This window comes from Lycorma delicatula, chromosome 3, assembly GCF_047948215.1.
Source record: "Lycorma delicatula isolate Av1 chromosome 3, ASM4794821v1, whole genome shotgun sequence".
NCBI classification, from domain to species: Eukaryota; Metazoa; Arthropoda; class Insecta; order Hemiptera; family Fulgoridae; genus Lycorma; species Lycorma delicatula.
The window spans coordinates 155,895,327-155,914,880 of NC_134457.1; the positions used below are offsets into that span (position 1 = coordinate 155,895,327).

The window sequence follows — 19,554 nt, forward strand, 5'->3', positions numbered from 1 at the left end:
TAGTTATGTATTTGGGAATTTTCACTTAGAGATGGGAGATTATAACTCAATTTTTTTTTTTTTTTAATTATTGTTTTGCTTGAATAACTAATCTTAATATCTTCAGACTGGACTAACCAATTTTTATAAAATTTTGTATTGTGACTTCTGAATATTATATGTAATTCATCTGCTTTTAATTATAAGAGGTCAAGGGGTGGGGGTGATCAATCATCATGAGTCCCTGCATCTCAACATTTTACTCAACTGGTAGAATGATTTTTATTTTTTATTTATTATTTCTTTGAAAGCTTATATTCTTTTACTTTACTGCTGTTGCAAATCCGACCCCAAACTAAAAGGTTCAGGGCAAAAAACCTTCTTTTTTTTTTCAATTTTTTATGTACTATAAAAAAAGTCTGGCTCTTGACGTCAAAGCCCTTTGTATTTTAGAGAATCTTTTTGTAATAGATTTCTTGAATGAAGAATACTAATTTTATACTATCATTTTTCAAAGTCTGAGACTGGATATTTTGTGGAAGTTAGATTGTACTACCTCCTTATCTTATTGTTCTCTCTGACTACATTTTATTCTGTGGTTTAGTTTTCTCTTTTTTTTAACCTCTGGGATTACCGTTTGGTGTTGCTTCAGAGGATGGGATGAATGACAGTTTTTGTAGCAAGTGAAAATGCCATGCCTGACCGGAATTTGAACCCAGGACCTCCAGATGAAAGACCGAGATACTACCACTTGCACCACGGAGGCCGACTTAGTTTTCACTTCTTGACTGCAGTGCCACTTTTTATGAAGTAATGCAATCCTATACAGCTTTAAAAGAAACTGATACAGCAGTTTAACTGCCATAGACTACATAAGACTTTACACATCTTTATCAGGTAGAATTAGAACTGAGAACCAATTTATCAGAAAATTATAGTATTTATAGAATCTATTACAGTGAATATTAGAGATAAGAACAGATTCTTTGTCTGTGGTGAATGATATTTTTATTTATTTTTGTAAAAATTTTACCCAGTTTAATAATCCATCCTGTAGCTCAACCACAGCACCTAGAAATGCTTTAGCTACTTTGTACCAGAAGTATGTGTCATAATTTTTTTTTTTAACGTAGCTGAGTTACAGGACCCGTCCATATGGCTGGGACTCGTGAGACTACCTTCAAAAAGAGGTTTAAATTAATTTTTTTGTATTCTTATTAGGCGCTGGTATTTTAATGGTGTTATTTGTACTGAATTTTATCTTTCTTGTAAAGTATTTGTTTACATTCAGTTATATTTACTGAAATTCTACTAAAATGTTTATTTTGTTGTAAATTAGTCAATTAAAACTTGAATAAGTTTTGGTTAGGTAAGATTGCTCTATCAAATGAGGGAAAGCCAGACAGAGAGGGAGTGAAAACTCCCTCTCAAAGTGTAAAGAAACACTTGTAAACGTATTAGTTTAATATAAATACTTGCTGATCTGTTTCAAGTTCAGTGTAGTTGAAAGGAATGCAGTGAGTCAGAAAAGTAATGATAGAGTATGTTTGTATTAATAATGTTTTAATAGAGCTGTCTAGTGATAGCTGCTACTAACAATCAGGCCAAACAAGTAAGCTAATCAACCTTTCTGAAATGTGCTGCTATGTAAGTGCTGTTAATTGAAAGTTGACTGATTTTTTTAGTATTAATAGTATTAGTACTGGTAAGTGTTCATGCACTTGTTTACCTCATCCGTTCAGTTTATACTGCAACTATTTTGAAATTTGATTCAGAAAATAGTACGTTTATTTTACTAAAATTATTTTTTTAAGATTAATATTATTCCTTTGTACCATTAAATTATATTTAAATTCTATTAAATAAACTGAATATATTTCATTATGCAATAAAAGAATTATTTCAATTATGACTGCAGATGCAGGATCCTGCAAAAGTACTTTCATGAAAAATTAAAGGAAGCTATATCTTATCTCAATATTCTGTACTAGGATGGTTTATTTAATAGAATTTAAATAGTATGTTTATCTAGGCATGTAGAAGTTTTACTGAGTTTTAGTACTTCTACTAAAGGAAAGTATTATTTAATTTATAAGTCAGGCTTCTTGAGGTAGCAAACAGGCTCTATTTTGTTAATTGTTGTATTATTTAATTGTATATCCTTGTGTAATATTTCCATGAAAAACGTACATAAATAAATATTTAAATTGATTTATAATCAATATTTATTGGTTTATTGAATTTTAATATGTTTAAGAATTACCTAAATCATCACTTTTTATTGACCAGTAATCTTGGACTAAAAGGTTTTTACATACTAAATGATACTTTATTTAAATAACACATCTGTCTTTTTCATTTTTTAGATTTTCCAAGTAGAGATTTGATTGTGATGAAAGTAGAATCTGTAATTCTTAATATTTTAAGAACTAATGTGGATAATTTTTTAATTTATTACTTATTTTTGTAAGAATAATGTACTAATGTAATTCATCTATAAATTATTATCAGTTTTTATAGTAATTTTCTGTTGGAACTGCTAATAAAAGTTTAGAACCAAATTAAATTATTTGTATTTTTTAAAATTGTAGTCATTTAATTTTTTCATATTTAGTTTAATGTTGATTATATATTCTAAACTATTCTTTTTTTTACTGTTATGAGAAGCTCTAAAAACAATAAGAATGCAAGCCAATCCAATCCACTTGTGGAACTAGATCAATAATTTAGTAGTACTCAAAGTTCAACCCTATTATCACATCACGTCATCATAATGTTGCTGTAAAATTTATTCACGCAAGTGTAAAAAAAAAAATTTAATGTTTTTCTATTGAATTTTCAACTAAGTTTTAAAATAATCTTTATGAACTACTTTTTCATAAAAATACTGAATAAATGAAAAGTTGTTTTTTTAATCTTTATTTTAAATTTGATGTAAAGCTAACTAATTTATACATTTTTATTATTGTGACTAAAATTATTTTGGTTTTACTGAAAGAGCATAAAATAATGACTTTGCAGTCGCTGCTAAGTTTGTTAGGCAGCCCCTAAACCAAATCCTTGAACTAGCCCATTAAACGAAGAGATTCTTGTAGTAAAAGTGAAGGAAATGTATGGATGATTAGTAATTAGTGACAATTAATCATTGTGCAATCATGTTATAAATAAAAAAAAGGCTGTCCAAAAATTTATGCTTTTATAAATCTCTCTTCAGTTATCAAATGCCCATCTTACTTGGATCCTTCACCTTTGGAAGAAAGTTTTTAGAACTTAACATATGAGAGAGACATATTAATAATAATAATTTTTTTGCAATAATCATCTAAAAAATATGATACAAAATGTCGCTCTTCTGTAGAAAATTATCTAAGCACAAGTATAGGCAGGCTTCTCTGAAATATATCTATGTAGACAATAAACAGTCCTTTCCACTCCAGCTTCAGTCGTATCAACATCTTTTACATTATTTTACCATCTCACACCAATATATACATTTTAATAAAAATATGCATTTAATTTAAACTACTGAGTGATGAGGCCTCCTTTAAGTTGAACATTCTGTACATTGTAATCAAAGAGGTCTTATATGATGAATTTCTTACTAATCAATTCTAGCATTCATGATTTTATTTTTGGCCATAATTAACTTTTGTCATGAAAATAACTAGTAATTTGTATACAAATTAGAATACCAAAGACCAAAATATCTTAAACAGTGAAACGGTGTTGTCAGTATTGAAATAAAAACTTCAGATTTCAATAATTAATAAATTATGAAAAAAACAACCTTGATCAAAAGCCAGTGCTTAACACAGGTAGCAATACTCAAATATGTAGAAATAAACAGTCCTTTCCACTCCAGCTTCAGTCGTATCAACATCTTTTACATTATTTTACCATCTCACACCAATATATACACTATATTGAGAATTAGGTAATAATTACACTGACAAGAAATAAAATATCCTTTATTATATTTTCTATTTGGTTTTCCATTTTCTATTTTGGTTATAATTTATTTCTGTTATTTTACAATAACAGAAATAAATTACCATAAAATTGTGTTTTATTTTCCTATTTTTGCAAGAGAAGGGATGGATTAATTTTTAGAAAATAAACTGTGTCAAAAGTAATACACTGGGAGAAAGTAATATGCTAGCCACAACACATTTTTTAATGCTTTTACATCACTTTTAATATTTAAAGCTTCAATGATTATTATGTCATACTTATTACAGTTATGTAACTAAACTAGATTGTAATTTCAACATTTATTTTCTGTTAATGTTGGTAAAATGATTATTATATTGGTTAATGTGATTTCCTTGAAATACTGCATTTAACTTTTTAGATCTTGCAAACATTTAACTTTTTTATCTTGCAATAATTGTTAAATAAAATTCAACAGTTTTATCTGTTTAATATATTTTACATTAGTAAAAATTTGCTGTCTCACATGCTTATTCCCTTTTGATAATTTTCTTTGTTTTTTATTATTTTAATACATGAAGTATTTTTTATGTTTGTAATTTTTTGTTAGTATCTTTTTATGGATAAAATATCATTGGCATTTTGTCCATACTTCATTCATTTGGTATTTATCCAGTTGCTACACTTTAATTCCACTTGTGAAATTAAGTTGTGAGAGATGCAGTTTATCAACTTGTTCAGATTTCAGAAAAAGTAATAACTGTTAAATGTTATTAAATTATGACTGTCCATTAATTGTTGTAATAGTTAATTTCCTGTGTGACCAAGTTGTTAAAACTGACCTGTGTCTGGCATGTTTCTAGTCTAACACTGAACTTTGTTAGTGTAATAATTCAAGCCAAAAGAATTTGGCTTGAACTGTATTTATATTAACAGTACGATTCTTCTAGACTTTTATATCAGATTAATTTGTATCTATGTAAAGATTTATCGGCATTAACTCATTTATAGGGATGTATATAAAATGGGAAATAATTTAAAGTATATCATTTCTGTTATTAAATTACTTTTTTTTTTATCTTATTAAGAAGCAACAGAGCGTTTATAGTTCTAAGTAAACTTTCATATAATTTGCTAGTGAACTTAATAGGCACAATCCAAATATACTGAAATAAACCAGTAATGTTTATTAATGAACAACTAGGTATTTCAAATGTTATTATTGGAACTGACTTTTGCTCTTTCCTTAGCATTGTTTTATTTGACATTCTCACTCATAGTAGTATGTTAAAAAATTCTAACATTTGTGCCAAAGTATAAGAATATATGTATGTGTACACCCTATGTACTTTTTAATTAAGATAAAATAACAATTTAGTTTATGTATGTGGTATGAAATGTTTTGTATTTTCATTTAATCTAACTTCTTTGTGAATATTCCTCACCAGAAAAAAAATTCTGCAAAGGCAGAATTTTTTTCTGGTGTTGTTCACTGATAAAGATCAGTGAACAAAACTTGTGTATTTGTGTTTAGTAAAATGGTTTTAAATAAACCTTAGCATGTTTTAAGTCTTTGTGCTTACTTATTTATTTGGATAGTAGATTTTAAATATATATTGTCACGTGTGATCAATCATTTTTCTTGTTTCAGACGTCGAACATAAAGTTAAATATTGAATTTCTGGTAAATTAGTATTGAGATGTTTTGTTTTGTAAAATAAAATGTTTTTATGAGAGACATACCTTTATGTTCTAGGTTGGGCAATGGAGTCCGAGCGACACGATTACTGCGTCCCCGTGTTGGCAGCTCTGGGAGTGGGGGAGGTGAGTCACCCCGTTCCTTAACTTTGGACTCCCAGCGTCTCCGTTCAAGCCCTTTACGCACTTCAAGACAGGTAATTATTGAACAATTTTACAATTGTCTCCAACTTACAGAAACTGGTACTTTATCTGAAGTAATTTTTCCAATAAAAAAAAAGTGTTTAATTTTTTTTTATAAGTAATCACGTGGTGTAAATTCTGTGCTTTTTTGATATTAAAAAACTTCTAAAGAATATATATATACTGGTATGTTTGATAGAATCTTTTAAGAATATCATTCTATATATATATATATATACATATATTATGTGTGCATCTTGTGAACTTTTAAATACTTGCTTAGGTGATCTAAGAGAAATACATCACTTTCCAAAATTTAAAGAAAAACAAAAATGATTAATTATTCATTTAAGATATCTAATTGTCTTTATAAAACATTTGAAGGCTATTAAACAAGCTCAAGTTAGATTGACTAGTTTTTTGTACTGAATGCTACTATACTTATTTATACTGAATCAGCTTTGTGTTCAGCTACACTTATTGGACTTAAGCATTGATTGAAATGTTTATAGTAGTTTTTGGATACTCTTATATTTCTATTAATTGTGTGATTATTATCATTTTCAGTTGTTTCATTATTGGATGATAAAGTTAAATATTTTAGTTATTGGTGTGTTAAATAATGTTTGCAATTTTTTTTTTTTTTTTTTTTTTTTTTTGAGATCCTTATTGGGCTTTATACAAAATAAATCGGTTGCTTTTGATGTATAATAAGTCAGTTTTGTTTAAACAATTAACCCAATTTTCCATAAATATCATTCAGTTCAGTTAGAGTTGACAGAATTTTAAATAATTATCAAAATTGCTGGTGATAATTATATTCTAGTAGATATTACCAACTACTTACAGATGAATTTATATTAATGTACTCCAATTTATTGATATTTGTATTTTCTGTATTTAAAAATACATTACTTTATTTAAACAGAAACTTGCTAATTTAATCATTTACAAAATTCTTTAATATATTCTAGCATTATTTATGGGTGGTTGAATCGACCCATAATGCACCTGAGGTACAGAAGCATTAATCAGAATATTACTTTGCATTCTTTATTTTTTGGGAAATCTTTATTAGAATCATATTTGATTTTGAAAATCAGAATACGCTAAAATATTTTTTTTTAAGAAAGTTTTTGCTGTTTTCTCTCAAATTAATATTTATAAATCTTTTATCACTGTATATATATATATATATATATATATATTTTATATACTTTTTTTATTTGTTTATTTATTTTCTGTTCATAGGGTACAAGTTCACCAGGGGAAGATTTGAGTGATGACTCTGGAATTAGACTGGATAGAGAGACTTATCAAGATATGTTCCAAGATGTTATTAATATCAAAACAATGCTTTACCGCTTAAAGCGGGTCTTTCAAAACCAGGAGGTATTATCTAATAAAAATGTTATTTGTTTTCTACACATATGTAGTTAAAGTTTATTTTTCCTCATCATTATAGTGTTTTACTCTTGTGTTGTAGAGGAAATAATGTGATACTACCCAAAAATTTGAATGTTTATCAGTGGAATTTAAAACTTTAAACATTGTTATTTAGGCTTACATGTATGCATCTGTTTGTGTTGTATGTTAAGTTTTTAATTGAAACCACTTTTAAGAAAACAAAGTTTTTTCCTTTTTTGATCTATTGAAGTAAAGGGACAAATTTCATCAAATGAATTATACCAAGAATACCAATTAAAACGACTTTTCTTTTTCTTTTCCCCATTTTCTTCTTTTTTTTTTTGCTTGATAATCTCGTCACATAAGCTTGAAGATTGTTATGGCAGATGGAAATTGAATTTTTTTAGCATATGAAAATTGCTGTGCCTAACCAGGATTCGAATCCAAGACTCCAGATGAAAGCCCAATTCACTACCACCACCCCACCATGTAGATCAGCATTTATATGTATGTTAATCATTTTGTTTTGCTATTATTTTCTCCATTCTACTAGAAACTGATTTATAACAGGGCAATCTTGATCCTAGTCACGTAAGTTAACTTTTTGAATAATTATCACGTTCTCCCAAAATTTGATAACATGCTGTAAATGTTTATTGCTAAGTGGATTTGTTTTGTCTAATTATATATCCAAGGATTGTCTTTGTCCTGATAATTGTACTTTTTTACTGCTATTCTCCTTTCATAATGTAGTTCTATTAAAAAAAATTACCATTCAGTTTTATTATCACTACTTTATAAGAATTGTACATTTGTTCTATCTAGTAAACATACTAAATCAAAATATCAGTATTGAAGGTTGCAATTATAATGAGGAACTCTTGCATAAATTGCTGTAAAACAGTAAAGGAATTTTATAAATTTAAAACTTCTTGAAGCTTGATTATTTATTGTTTTCACTATAATTATTAATTTTGGTGAAAACAATAAATTATTGCTGGGATAGAAATTAACTTAATAATTCTATTCAGAATATTTCAAAATTATTAATATTCCACTGCTCAAGTACAGGGCATTCTCGCTAATTCAGAAATAAGTTACCAAAGGACCAATGTATGTAAGTGCGATAATAACTCTGAATTCCTAACAGACACTAAAGAGTTGCCAGTGCTTTGTCCTGACAGTTACACTCTGTAACTCTTGAGTCTTGTGTACATTTTTAAATTAATACCTAAGGAAGTCATTCATTTCTTCTTAATCTATCGGTTTTTAAGGGAAGATCAACTTCCAAACATTAATTAAGTTTAATTCCTTTTTTGTAGCTTATTTCATTTGGAAGATATAATTTTGTCATGAAGTGATGTAATATCATAGACACTTTAAAGATTTTCCCACTCCAAATAGTGAAACTAATCCTCGTATTTAGGTAGTAGAAATAATTTAAAAAACATAATATATATTCTAAATGATGCATCATTTTTGTTTAATTCTGCATAAAATATATGTAAAAAACTTCTACGTAGAAAACTTTTCTGAATAAAAACCTTTCCTGTTGCAACATAAAATGGATTTTTTTACTTGAAAATTAAAACCCAAACACTACATTAGCACTAAAAGTAACTGTTATTGCACAGTATAGTTTTTTTATGAACCAAATATGATCTTACTAGGGTTCCTTTTAGGTGTAGTCGCATCAGCTACATCTATACAAATTTTGGCCCCCTTTTTAATGTTATAGAGTGTTTCTCTTGTCATCAAATTTAATGGTAAATTTGGAGATAAATATGTCAGATTTGTTTCCTTATTTCCATATTTAGAACTACAATAATAATAATAACTTTTAACAATAATAGTAAACCTTCAGTAAAAATACTAAGTAATTAGTTAAAAACAAGCACTCAAATTGTGCAGATTGTGTTTCATTTATAAAAGTATTCCCTTGAAGTTCTCTTAGGTTTTTTTTAAGTTAATTTATTGTAAAGTTAATTATTTATTAAGGTAAAAAATTAGAATAAATTAAATTATAAAGTTTGAATATGTATAAAATAAATCTATTATTTATTAAATGTTAACTTATGTATTGATCTTAAATATTTGAATCCAATTAACAAATTTGAAATAAAGAAAAGTTTTTCTTTTATATTTGATAACAAAAATTCAATAAGTACCAAAAATCCTGCAACGTTCAAACAGTGTATTACAGGGATCTGGAACTTTAATCAAAATATTCAATATGATGTGCTCTTGAAATGCACTGTTGTGAATAGTTGTTAATTTCACAACTTTTCTGAAAGCTGTGTTTGAAGTTAGGCAACAACAATATTTGCAGTGCAGTGTAATGCTGCTGTTACCAATATTATGGGAGATTAGTGGTTGGTATTGTAGCATCCATAACACCCCCTAAACTTACTTCTGGAATGGATTTCACAGTATACTCTCCATTTAAATGAATTAGCATGTGAATTTGGTTTTTTCCTGTATACATTTTATATTTAAGAAAGTCACCCAGTTTCTAAGTGGGTAGAAAAAGTTGATGACTTTATACATTATCAAACATACGTACACTAATTAATCTATCTGTGCACCATAATCAACTTATCAGAAAGTATAATTGCTGTACAAATGTACAGCAATTATTTATGGCTCAACTAAATGTTATGTATTTAATAAAATAATATCCTATTACAAGAAACACATAAAATTTAAAACATCTCACTTAAAAGATGGAAACACATTTAGGTTTAGCATACAGTTAATTTTAGGGGCAACTGCTCTACTAGTTTTGGTGACATTTGTGTGGTTATTTTCAGTTTATTTAAGTCTGTGATGACAATTGTATAATTATAATAATAAAGTACTGTTGTCAAAGTTTAATTGGGTAAATGAATTTATATATCTGGTTCACTTTTTTATAAAAGAATTACTTTAGGTTTAAAATTGAATTGTGAACTTCAGTATTTATGTATTTCTGCAGATGTGTGTGTGTGTGTGTGTGTGTGTGTGTGTGTGTGTGTGTGTGTGTGTGTGTGTGTGTGTGTGCGCGTGTGTGTGTGTGCGTGTGTGTGTGTGTGATTATTCTAACTTGCGTGTGTGATTATTCTAAAATTAATCCTTTCAAGACCCTTACCTCCGCACTAATAATATAAATTTGGATATATATAATTCAACTTAATCCACCCAAGTACAGGTATTTTTTTTTTTGTCTTCAGTCATTTGACTGGTTTGATGCAGCTCTCCAAGATTCCCTATCTAGTGCTTGTCGTTTCATTTCAGTATACCCTCTACATCCTACATCCCTAACAATTTGTTATACATATTCCAAACGTGGCCTGCCTACACAATGTTTTGCTTCTACCTGTCCTTCCAATATTAAAGCAACTATTCCAGGATGCCTTAGTATGTGGTCTCTTCTTTTAACTATATTTTTCCAAATGCTTCTTTCTTCATCTATTTGCCGCAATACCTCTTCATTTGTCACTTTATCCACCCATCTGATTTTTAACATTCTCCTATAGCACCACATTTCAAAAGCTTCTAATCTTTTCTTCTCAGATACTCCGATTGTCCAAGTTTCACTTCCATATAAAGTGACACTCCAAACATATACTTTCAAAAATCTTTTCCTGACATTTAAATTAATTTTTGATGTAAACAAATTATATTTCTTACTGAAGGCTCGTTTTGCTTGTGCTATTCGGCATTTTATATCGCTCCTGCTTCGTCCATCTTTAGTAATTCTACTTCCCAAATAACAAAATTCTTCTACCTCCATAATCTTTTCTCCTCCTATTTTCACATTCAGTGGTCCATCTTTGTTATTTCTACATCATTTCATTACTTTTGTTTTGTTCTTGTTTATTTTCATGCGATAGTTCTTGCGTAGGACTTCATCTATGCCGTCCATTGTTTCTTCTAAATCCTTTTTACTCTCGGCTAGAATTACTATATCATCAGCAAATCGTAGCATCTTTATCTTTTCACCATGTATTATTACTTCGAATCTAAATTGTTCTTTAACATCATTAACTGCTAGTTCCATGTAAAGATAAAAAAGTAACGGAGATAGGGAACATCCTTGTCGGACTCCCTTTCTTATTATGACTTCTTTCTTATGTTCTTCAATTGTTACTGTTGCTGTTTGGTTCCTGTACATGTTAGCAATTGTTCTTCTATCTCTGTATTTGAACCCTAATTTTTTTTAAATGCTGAACATTTTATTCCAGTCTACGTTATCGAATGCCTTTTCTAGGTCTATAAACGCCAAGTATGTTGATTTGTTTTTCTTTAATCTTCCTTCTACTATTAATCTGAGGCCTAAAATTGCTTCCCTTGTCCCTATACTTTTCCTGAAACCAAATTGGTCTTCTCCTAATACTTCTTCCACTCTTCTCTCAATTCTTCTGTATAGAATTCTAGTTAAGGTTTTTGATGCATGACTAGTTAAATTAATTGTTCTGTATTCTTCACATTTATCTGCCCCTGCTTTCTTTGGTATCATGACTATAACACTTTTTTTGAAGTCTGACAGAAATTCCCCTTTTTCATAAATATTACACACCAGTTTGTATAATCTATCACTCGCTTCCTCACCTGCACTGCACAGTAATTCTACAGGTATTCCGTCTATTCCAGGAGCCTTTCTGCCATTTAAATCTTTTAATGCTTTAAGATATAAGACAACTCAACTTATTTGTATATTTATATAATTTTCACGAAAGCGCTTTTGCGTAATCGTGCATCATCAGTCGTGTATAATATTTATAAAATTTCATATTAAACATAAAACCAAAGAATTAAAAGATTAAAATTGTAATTACATCTATACAGATGTATAACCAACATTTAATAACATGTATATGATCTGCAACATTAGAGAAGCCCAATTTTTTTTTTATAATGCCTAAATTTTCACTATCTATTGATTTTACCTACATAAATATCCTCACAATCATTACATTTTGTCATATAAAACCCACATCAATTGTATAAATTAGTATTTTTAATGTTTTTTAAATTTATCCTTGTCATAAACTTTGGTTATATCTTCAACAATGCTGTTAGTATATGAATATTTTAAGTAATTTTTCCTCATTATTTTTTGTATAATGGATAGCTCTGTTAATCATATTTGTATATATGTTAATTTTGTGACACCAAGGATTAATTGATTTTCTATGAATTTTATTTTATTGGCTATAAGTTTCCTGTAAACTGAAGTTACAATTTGATTATTTTTGTTAATTTCAATGCTAACATCTACAAAATTTATTGTTCTGTTAAAGTAAATTTTAAATTATGTGTTAAGTTTATTTAAAATTATGAGGTGTTCATTATTTATAACCAGATCATAAATGACAAAACATCATCAATATAATGAGTCCATAATAAAACCTTATGTGTGTGAATAATGCCATAAAATATTTAATTCTCAAAATTGACATATATTCCTTATAATAGTGATGATATTATCAATAAATTTAGGGTCTTCATGATTATTTATTAATTTATTTCTTATATGAATTTTTTATCAATAGGTATGCTAGGACATATACATATTACTTATAACTTACATTCCGAGTGTCTTTGCCACCTTTTTTAATTTATTTACAAATTCATACCAATTTTTTATGTTATAAATATAATGTAAATTAATTTTTATCCTAAGGATTATATCTATTATTTTGGAAATAGTATAAGATGGAGCAGATGTAAAATCAATCAAAGGTCGCATTGGGATGTCGGGTTTATGTATTTTTGGAAGTCCTGTTAATTTTGGAACGACTTGAAATGACTTCATATACTCTTGTATATGTAATCATAATTTTAGTCTTTTAATTCTTTAATTTTATGTTTAATATGTAATTTTACAAATATTATACCCATCTGATGATGCGGGATTGCATGAAAGTACTTTTGTGAAAAATTATATAAATATACAAATAAGTTAAGAGTTGTCTAATATCTGTACTTGGATGGAGTTGAATTATGTATATTTAAATTTATATATATATAAATCTTTAGCCTATGTGCTACATTTAAAACTTGAATGAAAAAGTGGCTATATCAGTCTGTTTTTGATGTTTTAAGTTTAACAAAATCATCTTTGATATTTATTAAGATATAAAGTTATAGTTGAAGACCAACATTGGTCTTAGTAATCGTTTATCTTAAGTTCTGGAATGTATGAAGAAGTACATAAAAAGATTTTGTTATACTTTCTTTTTACTTATATCGTGATTAAACGATAATGTCGATGATTACCACTAATATAACTTATTGTCGATTTTTTGAGCTATTTGGTCCATTATTGTTTAAATGTTGAACAGTATATTATTAAACTGTTGGGTAACAAAATGTTATGCATGCTTCTTTGTTTTATCATAAAAATTTTAGTTAAAAAATTGTTTGGAGAAGATCCTTTTATGCCAGAAGATCTTTCCCAAGCTAATTACATATATTAGTAAGACCAACCAGCAGCAGATACACTGAAGAAGGAAAAGATAGTACCAAAAAAATCTTCTGGTAGTTGACTTTATTGGTAATTTTCAAAGTGAATCAGAATAAGTTAGATTTTAAAGAGTGGTACATTTTTTCATGCTGATCAATAAATTTTATTTTAGAAATGTAATAATTTCCAATTTATTTAAAACAATTTGATAAGTGTAATAAATAATATTTTTTAGTTAAAGATTAAATTAGAATAAATTTTTATTTTCTATTGTTTTGCTGTTATAAACTATTTTTTCAAAGGTGACCATGTTTTCAAAGGTGGCCATTATATAGTGTACACGTACATGTTTTTTGGGGATGCATTGTAACTGAAATTTTTAAAATCTTTTTATAATTATTTTATAATTATAATGCTTAATTTTTTGAGTTCCACTTAAAGTTGATTATAAAATGTAATATTTATTATACATATGTATATATAAAAATTTTACCCTAACATTATTTCTTTAAAATGAAAATCTTAAAATGAATGAATAAACAGATGTATCATTCATGAAAACTCACGTTTTTTATTAAAAAAATTCAGATTTAATAAGCAATTTATTGTTACAAAGTGTTATGTCAGATTTGAAATCTCTTACACCACCATATACTACACCATATTACACTAGGTATTATAATTTTTTTTATAATGACATAAATTCATCTTCTTATAAAGTATAATTCGATAAATTTATTTGATTATCAAATTAAACTTGATAATGAAGGTTGTTTAAAATAAAATAGCTATTGTTCTATTACTACTTACACAACAGGACAGGATCAATTTTTTTTATATCCAATTTTAAATAGTAGTACTTAGAATATACCTGTACTTAAAAACATCAATTTAGCTATTAAATCAAAAATTTATGTTAATTAAAATATTCTTTTACTGTTTTGTGCACTATTTTCTGGAACTGCTATGAATTGTAGTAAAATTTGGATGAATATTTTTTTTTTATTATTAGATTATTATACTTATTAAGAATAGAACAGTAGAATAGTTTTCCTATTAAGAATTATACTGCTTTAAATCACATTTAAAAAATGTTATTTGAGATTATATTCCCTCAAAAGGGTATAGCATAGTTTTATGTGCTGTTGCTCAAATTTGTCATATAAAATTTAGATCAATTTTTTGTTAATTAAAAACACCTTTTCTTTAAAATTGCCATTTTTATTTTTTTCAGACTGAGAATGCCTTTGATAATACATTACCAGTAAGTACTATCATTTACACCTGTTAATATATTTTTATGTTTTTTATATATATCTTACAGCAATTATAAAAATGTTAAACTTTAAATATCACCTACATCAGATTTTCTCTTCATCAGCGTTTACTCTTATTTTTTACTGGTATCTGTATTTTAGCTCAAGTTTAAGAGCAATAATCTTTAATTTCTATTTTTTATGATTTTGTTTCTCTTGTTTCTATGCAGATAGCAAGTTCATTTATTATTTTATAATAACTGCAGAATTTATCTAACTTAAAAAATTTTTGTTAAAATATTCCATCCTCTTCAACATTTCAGAATGTTATTGATTTTCAATGTGTTTGCTAAAAACAACTTTTTTATATTTTTCAATTATTAATGCCATTAAATGAGTATTGTTCGATATAAATTTTGTAAAAGTTTTTTTATATCATGTAATTAATAATAGGTAATAATGTTGAATATTTGTGGCTAATGACTTACTGCAGGGTGAACTCATTACTACTGTCATGCCTGTGGGTTTTTTTTTGGCAGAATTTTAACTCTGTTTCCTTTTTTTAGACGTATTTGCTAGGTTGATTATTGGGATTTTGTCTCATTTTTCTTCAGACAAATGATCATTTTTTTAGTTTCAATTCTAGAGAGGTTGACTAGATGGACATATTTTCAAGGGTTAGGTTTTTTGAGGTTGATAGGTGTTCAATTAACCCACCAGGTTGGTCTAGTGGTTAACACGTCTTTCCACATCAGCTGATTTGGAAAGTCGGGAGTTCCAGCGTTCAAGTCCTAGTAAAGCCAGTTATTTTTACACGGATTTGAATACTAGATCGTGGATACTGGTGTTCTTCGGTGGTTGGGTTTCAATTAACCATACATCTCAGGAATGGTCGAACTGAGAATGTACAAGACTACACTTCATTTACACTCATAGATAGCATCCTCATTCATCCTCTGAAGAATTATCGGTAATAAACGGTAGTTACCGGAGGCTAAACAGGAAAAAGAAAGAAAGATAGGTGTTCTGTTAACCCACCAGTTTGGTCTAGTGGTGAACGCGTCTTCCCACATCATCTGATTTGGAAGTTGAGAATTCCAGCGTTCAAGTCCTAGTAAAGTCAGTTATTTTTACATGGATTTGAATACTAGGTCATGGATACCAGTTTTCTTTGGTGATTGGGTTTCAATTAACCACACATCTCAGGAATGGTCAACCTAGGACTCTACAAGAATACATTTCATTTAGTCATAATATCATCCTCTTAAGTAATACCTTACGGTGGTTACGGAGGCTAAATAAAATAAAAACGTTGCACCAACACTTACTCAACACTTTTCAGTAGTTTGTTCAATTTAAGTTGTTGGTCTTCTTGGAAAAGTGAATCAATATGAGAATCTAACACCAAGGTCAAGACTCTTACCAGATGCCCGGAGCAGTGCTTGTCAGTTATGCACTTGCGACCACTTTTAAACTTTTCCACCCACAAGTAAAAACTTGCACGGTTCATGCAACTACTGCCATATCGTTTGTTTATCTGAGAGAATATTCTGATGGTTGTACACTTTCTGAAAATAAAAATAAAATCACAGAATGTTATTCTCTGAAACTACTGAAACGTTCTGTGAAACAAATTACTGAAAAGTGTTGAGTAAGTGTTGGTGCAACGTTTTTATTTTATTTAGCCTCCATAACCACCGTTAGGTATTACTTAAGAGGATGCTATTATGACTAAATGAAACTGAACCACCAAAGAACACCAGTATCCATGATCTAGTATTCATATCTTATTAAAGTAACTGCCTTTACTAGGATTTGAACCTTAGAACTCTCGACTTCAAAATCAGATACACAACTCATTCCATCATTCAAAACAAACTGAACTACCATATAAGACTTGTGCAAGGTGGGTTCCCAGAGAGCTTATCATTTATCACAAAGCAGAGAGAGTTCGCAATTGCTTTGAACTGAAAAATCATTTCAATAACGAAGGTGATTCATTTTTGGACAGGATTTTAACCTGTCCAAAACAACTTGGATGCATCATTTTGAGCTCGAGTCCAAGCATCAAAGCATGCAGTGGAAACACCCTGAATCGCCTGTCAGTAAAAAATTCAAAACAACCATCGGCTGGTAGGGTCATGTTAACCATCTTTTGGAGTGCTCATGGTCCAATTTTCTGTGACTATTTAGAGGAGCAACACATTATCAATTGCTTATATTACTCAATCATGATTGGGAAAAAAGTCAAGCCCACGTTGAAGAAGAAATCTCCAGGATGGCAGAGGAAACACATTCTTCTTCAAGACAACGCTCGACCTCATACGGCACAACTGACATTAGAAATTATTTGCAAAGTGGTTTGGGAGCTCCTACTTCATCCTCCTTACAGCCCTGACCTTGCCCCTTTGGATTTTTATCTGTTTGGTCTGATGAAAAAAGCTTTATGAGGCATCAAGTTCAGAAACAACAAAGATGTAAAGAAAAAGTACAAAACTGGCTTCGATATCAAGGTAAAGAATTCTTTGCTGAGGGGATAAGAAGAATTGTAAAAAGATGGGACAAGTGCAGAGAATTTGGTGGGGATTACATGGAAAAATAGAAAACATATTGTATTTATTTAATTAACTGTTTATGCTATACATCTACTTATATATTTAATTATTGAATGACCCTTATAGAGAGTAAATCCTTTATGTAAATTCTAGCCAAATGTGTTTTTAAAAATACAGAAGTTTAATAATTTCATTTGGAGAAACTAAGTTTACATAGTAACTTATTTAATATAACTGACTCATATCCACTGAGGCAAATAAACAAAAGACTTTAAAAATGTTTAATATTTTTAAATTTAGATCTACTTATTGATAACCCCATTCAACTACTGTTGTGTTAGGTAGTTCTCTTTTTCATAATTCTTACCTAGTTTTAATAGTTTTGAACTATCTGTTTTCTAAATATTAACTGTTTTCAAAAGTAATTGCCATCTCGGGTAGGAATAAATACTTTTGAAAATTAAAGATATTAATTTTCAAAATGATTATAGGATAATAAAAACAACTATTATTATAATGGAAACTTTTAAAATAATGATTGATTTTTTACTGTTGTGTAAAGCAGAATTCCTAATAGAAACATTAAAAATACATCATACAGTAAACATAAAAGCTGTGTATACTTTCATAAGCACAAGCAATTATGCAGTGGCAGAGTTTATTTAATTTAGGCAATGTGTGTAAGAAAAAACATATTTCTAAATGAACAGTATTGTTTTTAGTATTTACACTGAACATATAATCTAATATTGATATCATTATACTTCAATCTTGTAAGACATAGTTCTGTTGTGTTTATTAGTGTAAATTACAGTACATTTATTATTATGTAGCTTTCACTAACTTAAGAGTGGTAAAAAATAATTTATCTCTAAAAATAGTTTATGTATACTATACTGATAATTTTTATTTATTTTTTAAAAATCCTCCAGTATCTATTAGGATTATTTGTGAACAAGTTTTAACTGAAAAATAAATATAGCCCTTCTAATATTAAATGTAACCCTATAAGCCAATAACCTTAATTAACAAATTATTGAAATATATTGAGAAAATTTGATATTATTAAATTCTGATAATTTGAGGTTTGTCTTAAAATTATAGAATTTTTTATTTATTTTTGGACTTAAAATTTTATTAGATTATATTATAATTTTAGACCAAATCTAAGACTGCATTACTATTTTGGATGACTGTGAAAGACAAGCAACTGTTAGGTTCTCAAAAATTACTCTAGTTTGTTTATGTTGGCATAAAATATTTAATCACATTTTTAATTTTCAAACACAATTTACTTTCATCATAAGAATGGTGTACTTTTTTTTACTGTAAACTTTTTTTTTCATTTCGTGAAAACAAGTATTTTATTCATTAATTTATTTATATTAAACCATTTGTCATTATACTCATAATCGTAACAAGCCATTATTTAAAAGATAAAGTAACAAATGGAAAATATCCTCTATAACAGTAAATGTTATAAATTTTATTTATTTATACTCCCTCTTATAACAGAACTCTTTGCCCAGCTACCTGAAAGCTTTTCTTAAGTTTAGCTTAATGTAACTACCCTAAAACGTAACTATTTTTTTTTAATGATGAGAAATGAATTTTGTCGAATGAGAAACTTTTTAAGTTTTAACAGAGATTTGAAGACAGAACCTGGATGAAAGATGAAATCACATCACCACAATGATTGACATCGTAATAATAAATCAGTATTGTACAGAAACAAAAATAAAAACATGTAATAACAAATAAATTGATAAACTAATAAATTTAACAGTAAGGAGAACTTGTAAAACAGTGATTAACCCAAAGCAATTGCTTACATTGTTAAAGAAACACATAAAAAAGTGAGATATCTCCAAAAAAGTCCATTGACAAAGACTCTTCATTTCCATATAAAGCCTTGCCATGGGAGCAAGTACTTATAATTGGTGTAATGGTAATGGTTTATAAACAAGCACTTTTATCTTGCTTGGCTTGGTATAGTGAAATTGTTATTTTTCCATACAAAAAATAACATCCTCTGACTGAAGTAGCTGTTAAAAATGACCAAAAATTAAAAAACTGTGGATCAAAATCATGTAAATTA

At 28.0% G+C, this 19,554-nt stretch overlaps 1 protein-coding gene across 8 annotated transcripts in view; it reads left to right on the forward strand.

The window, feature by feature from the left end:
• The window catches only part of LOC142322131 (uncharacterized), a 391,713-nt gene that overhangs the window by 330,379 nt on the left and 41,780 nt on the right, over window positions 1–19,554 (forward strand). For all 8 annotated transcript variants that reach the window (XR_012755782.1, XR_012755784.1, XR_012755783.1 and 5 more), the window contains 3 exons: window positions 5,666–5,804; window positions 7,042–7,182; window positions 14,880–14,909. Coding sequence is in view for 5 of the 8 variants with exons in the window: in XM_075360849.1 (XP_075216964.1) it covers window positions 5,666–5,804; window positions 7,042–7,182; window positions 14,880–14,909 (310 nt within the window). In the remaining 3 variants the exon portion in view is untranslated. The remainder of the gene's footprint in view (window positions 1–5,665; window positions 5,805–7,041; window positions 7,183–14,879; window positions 14,910–19,554) is intronic.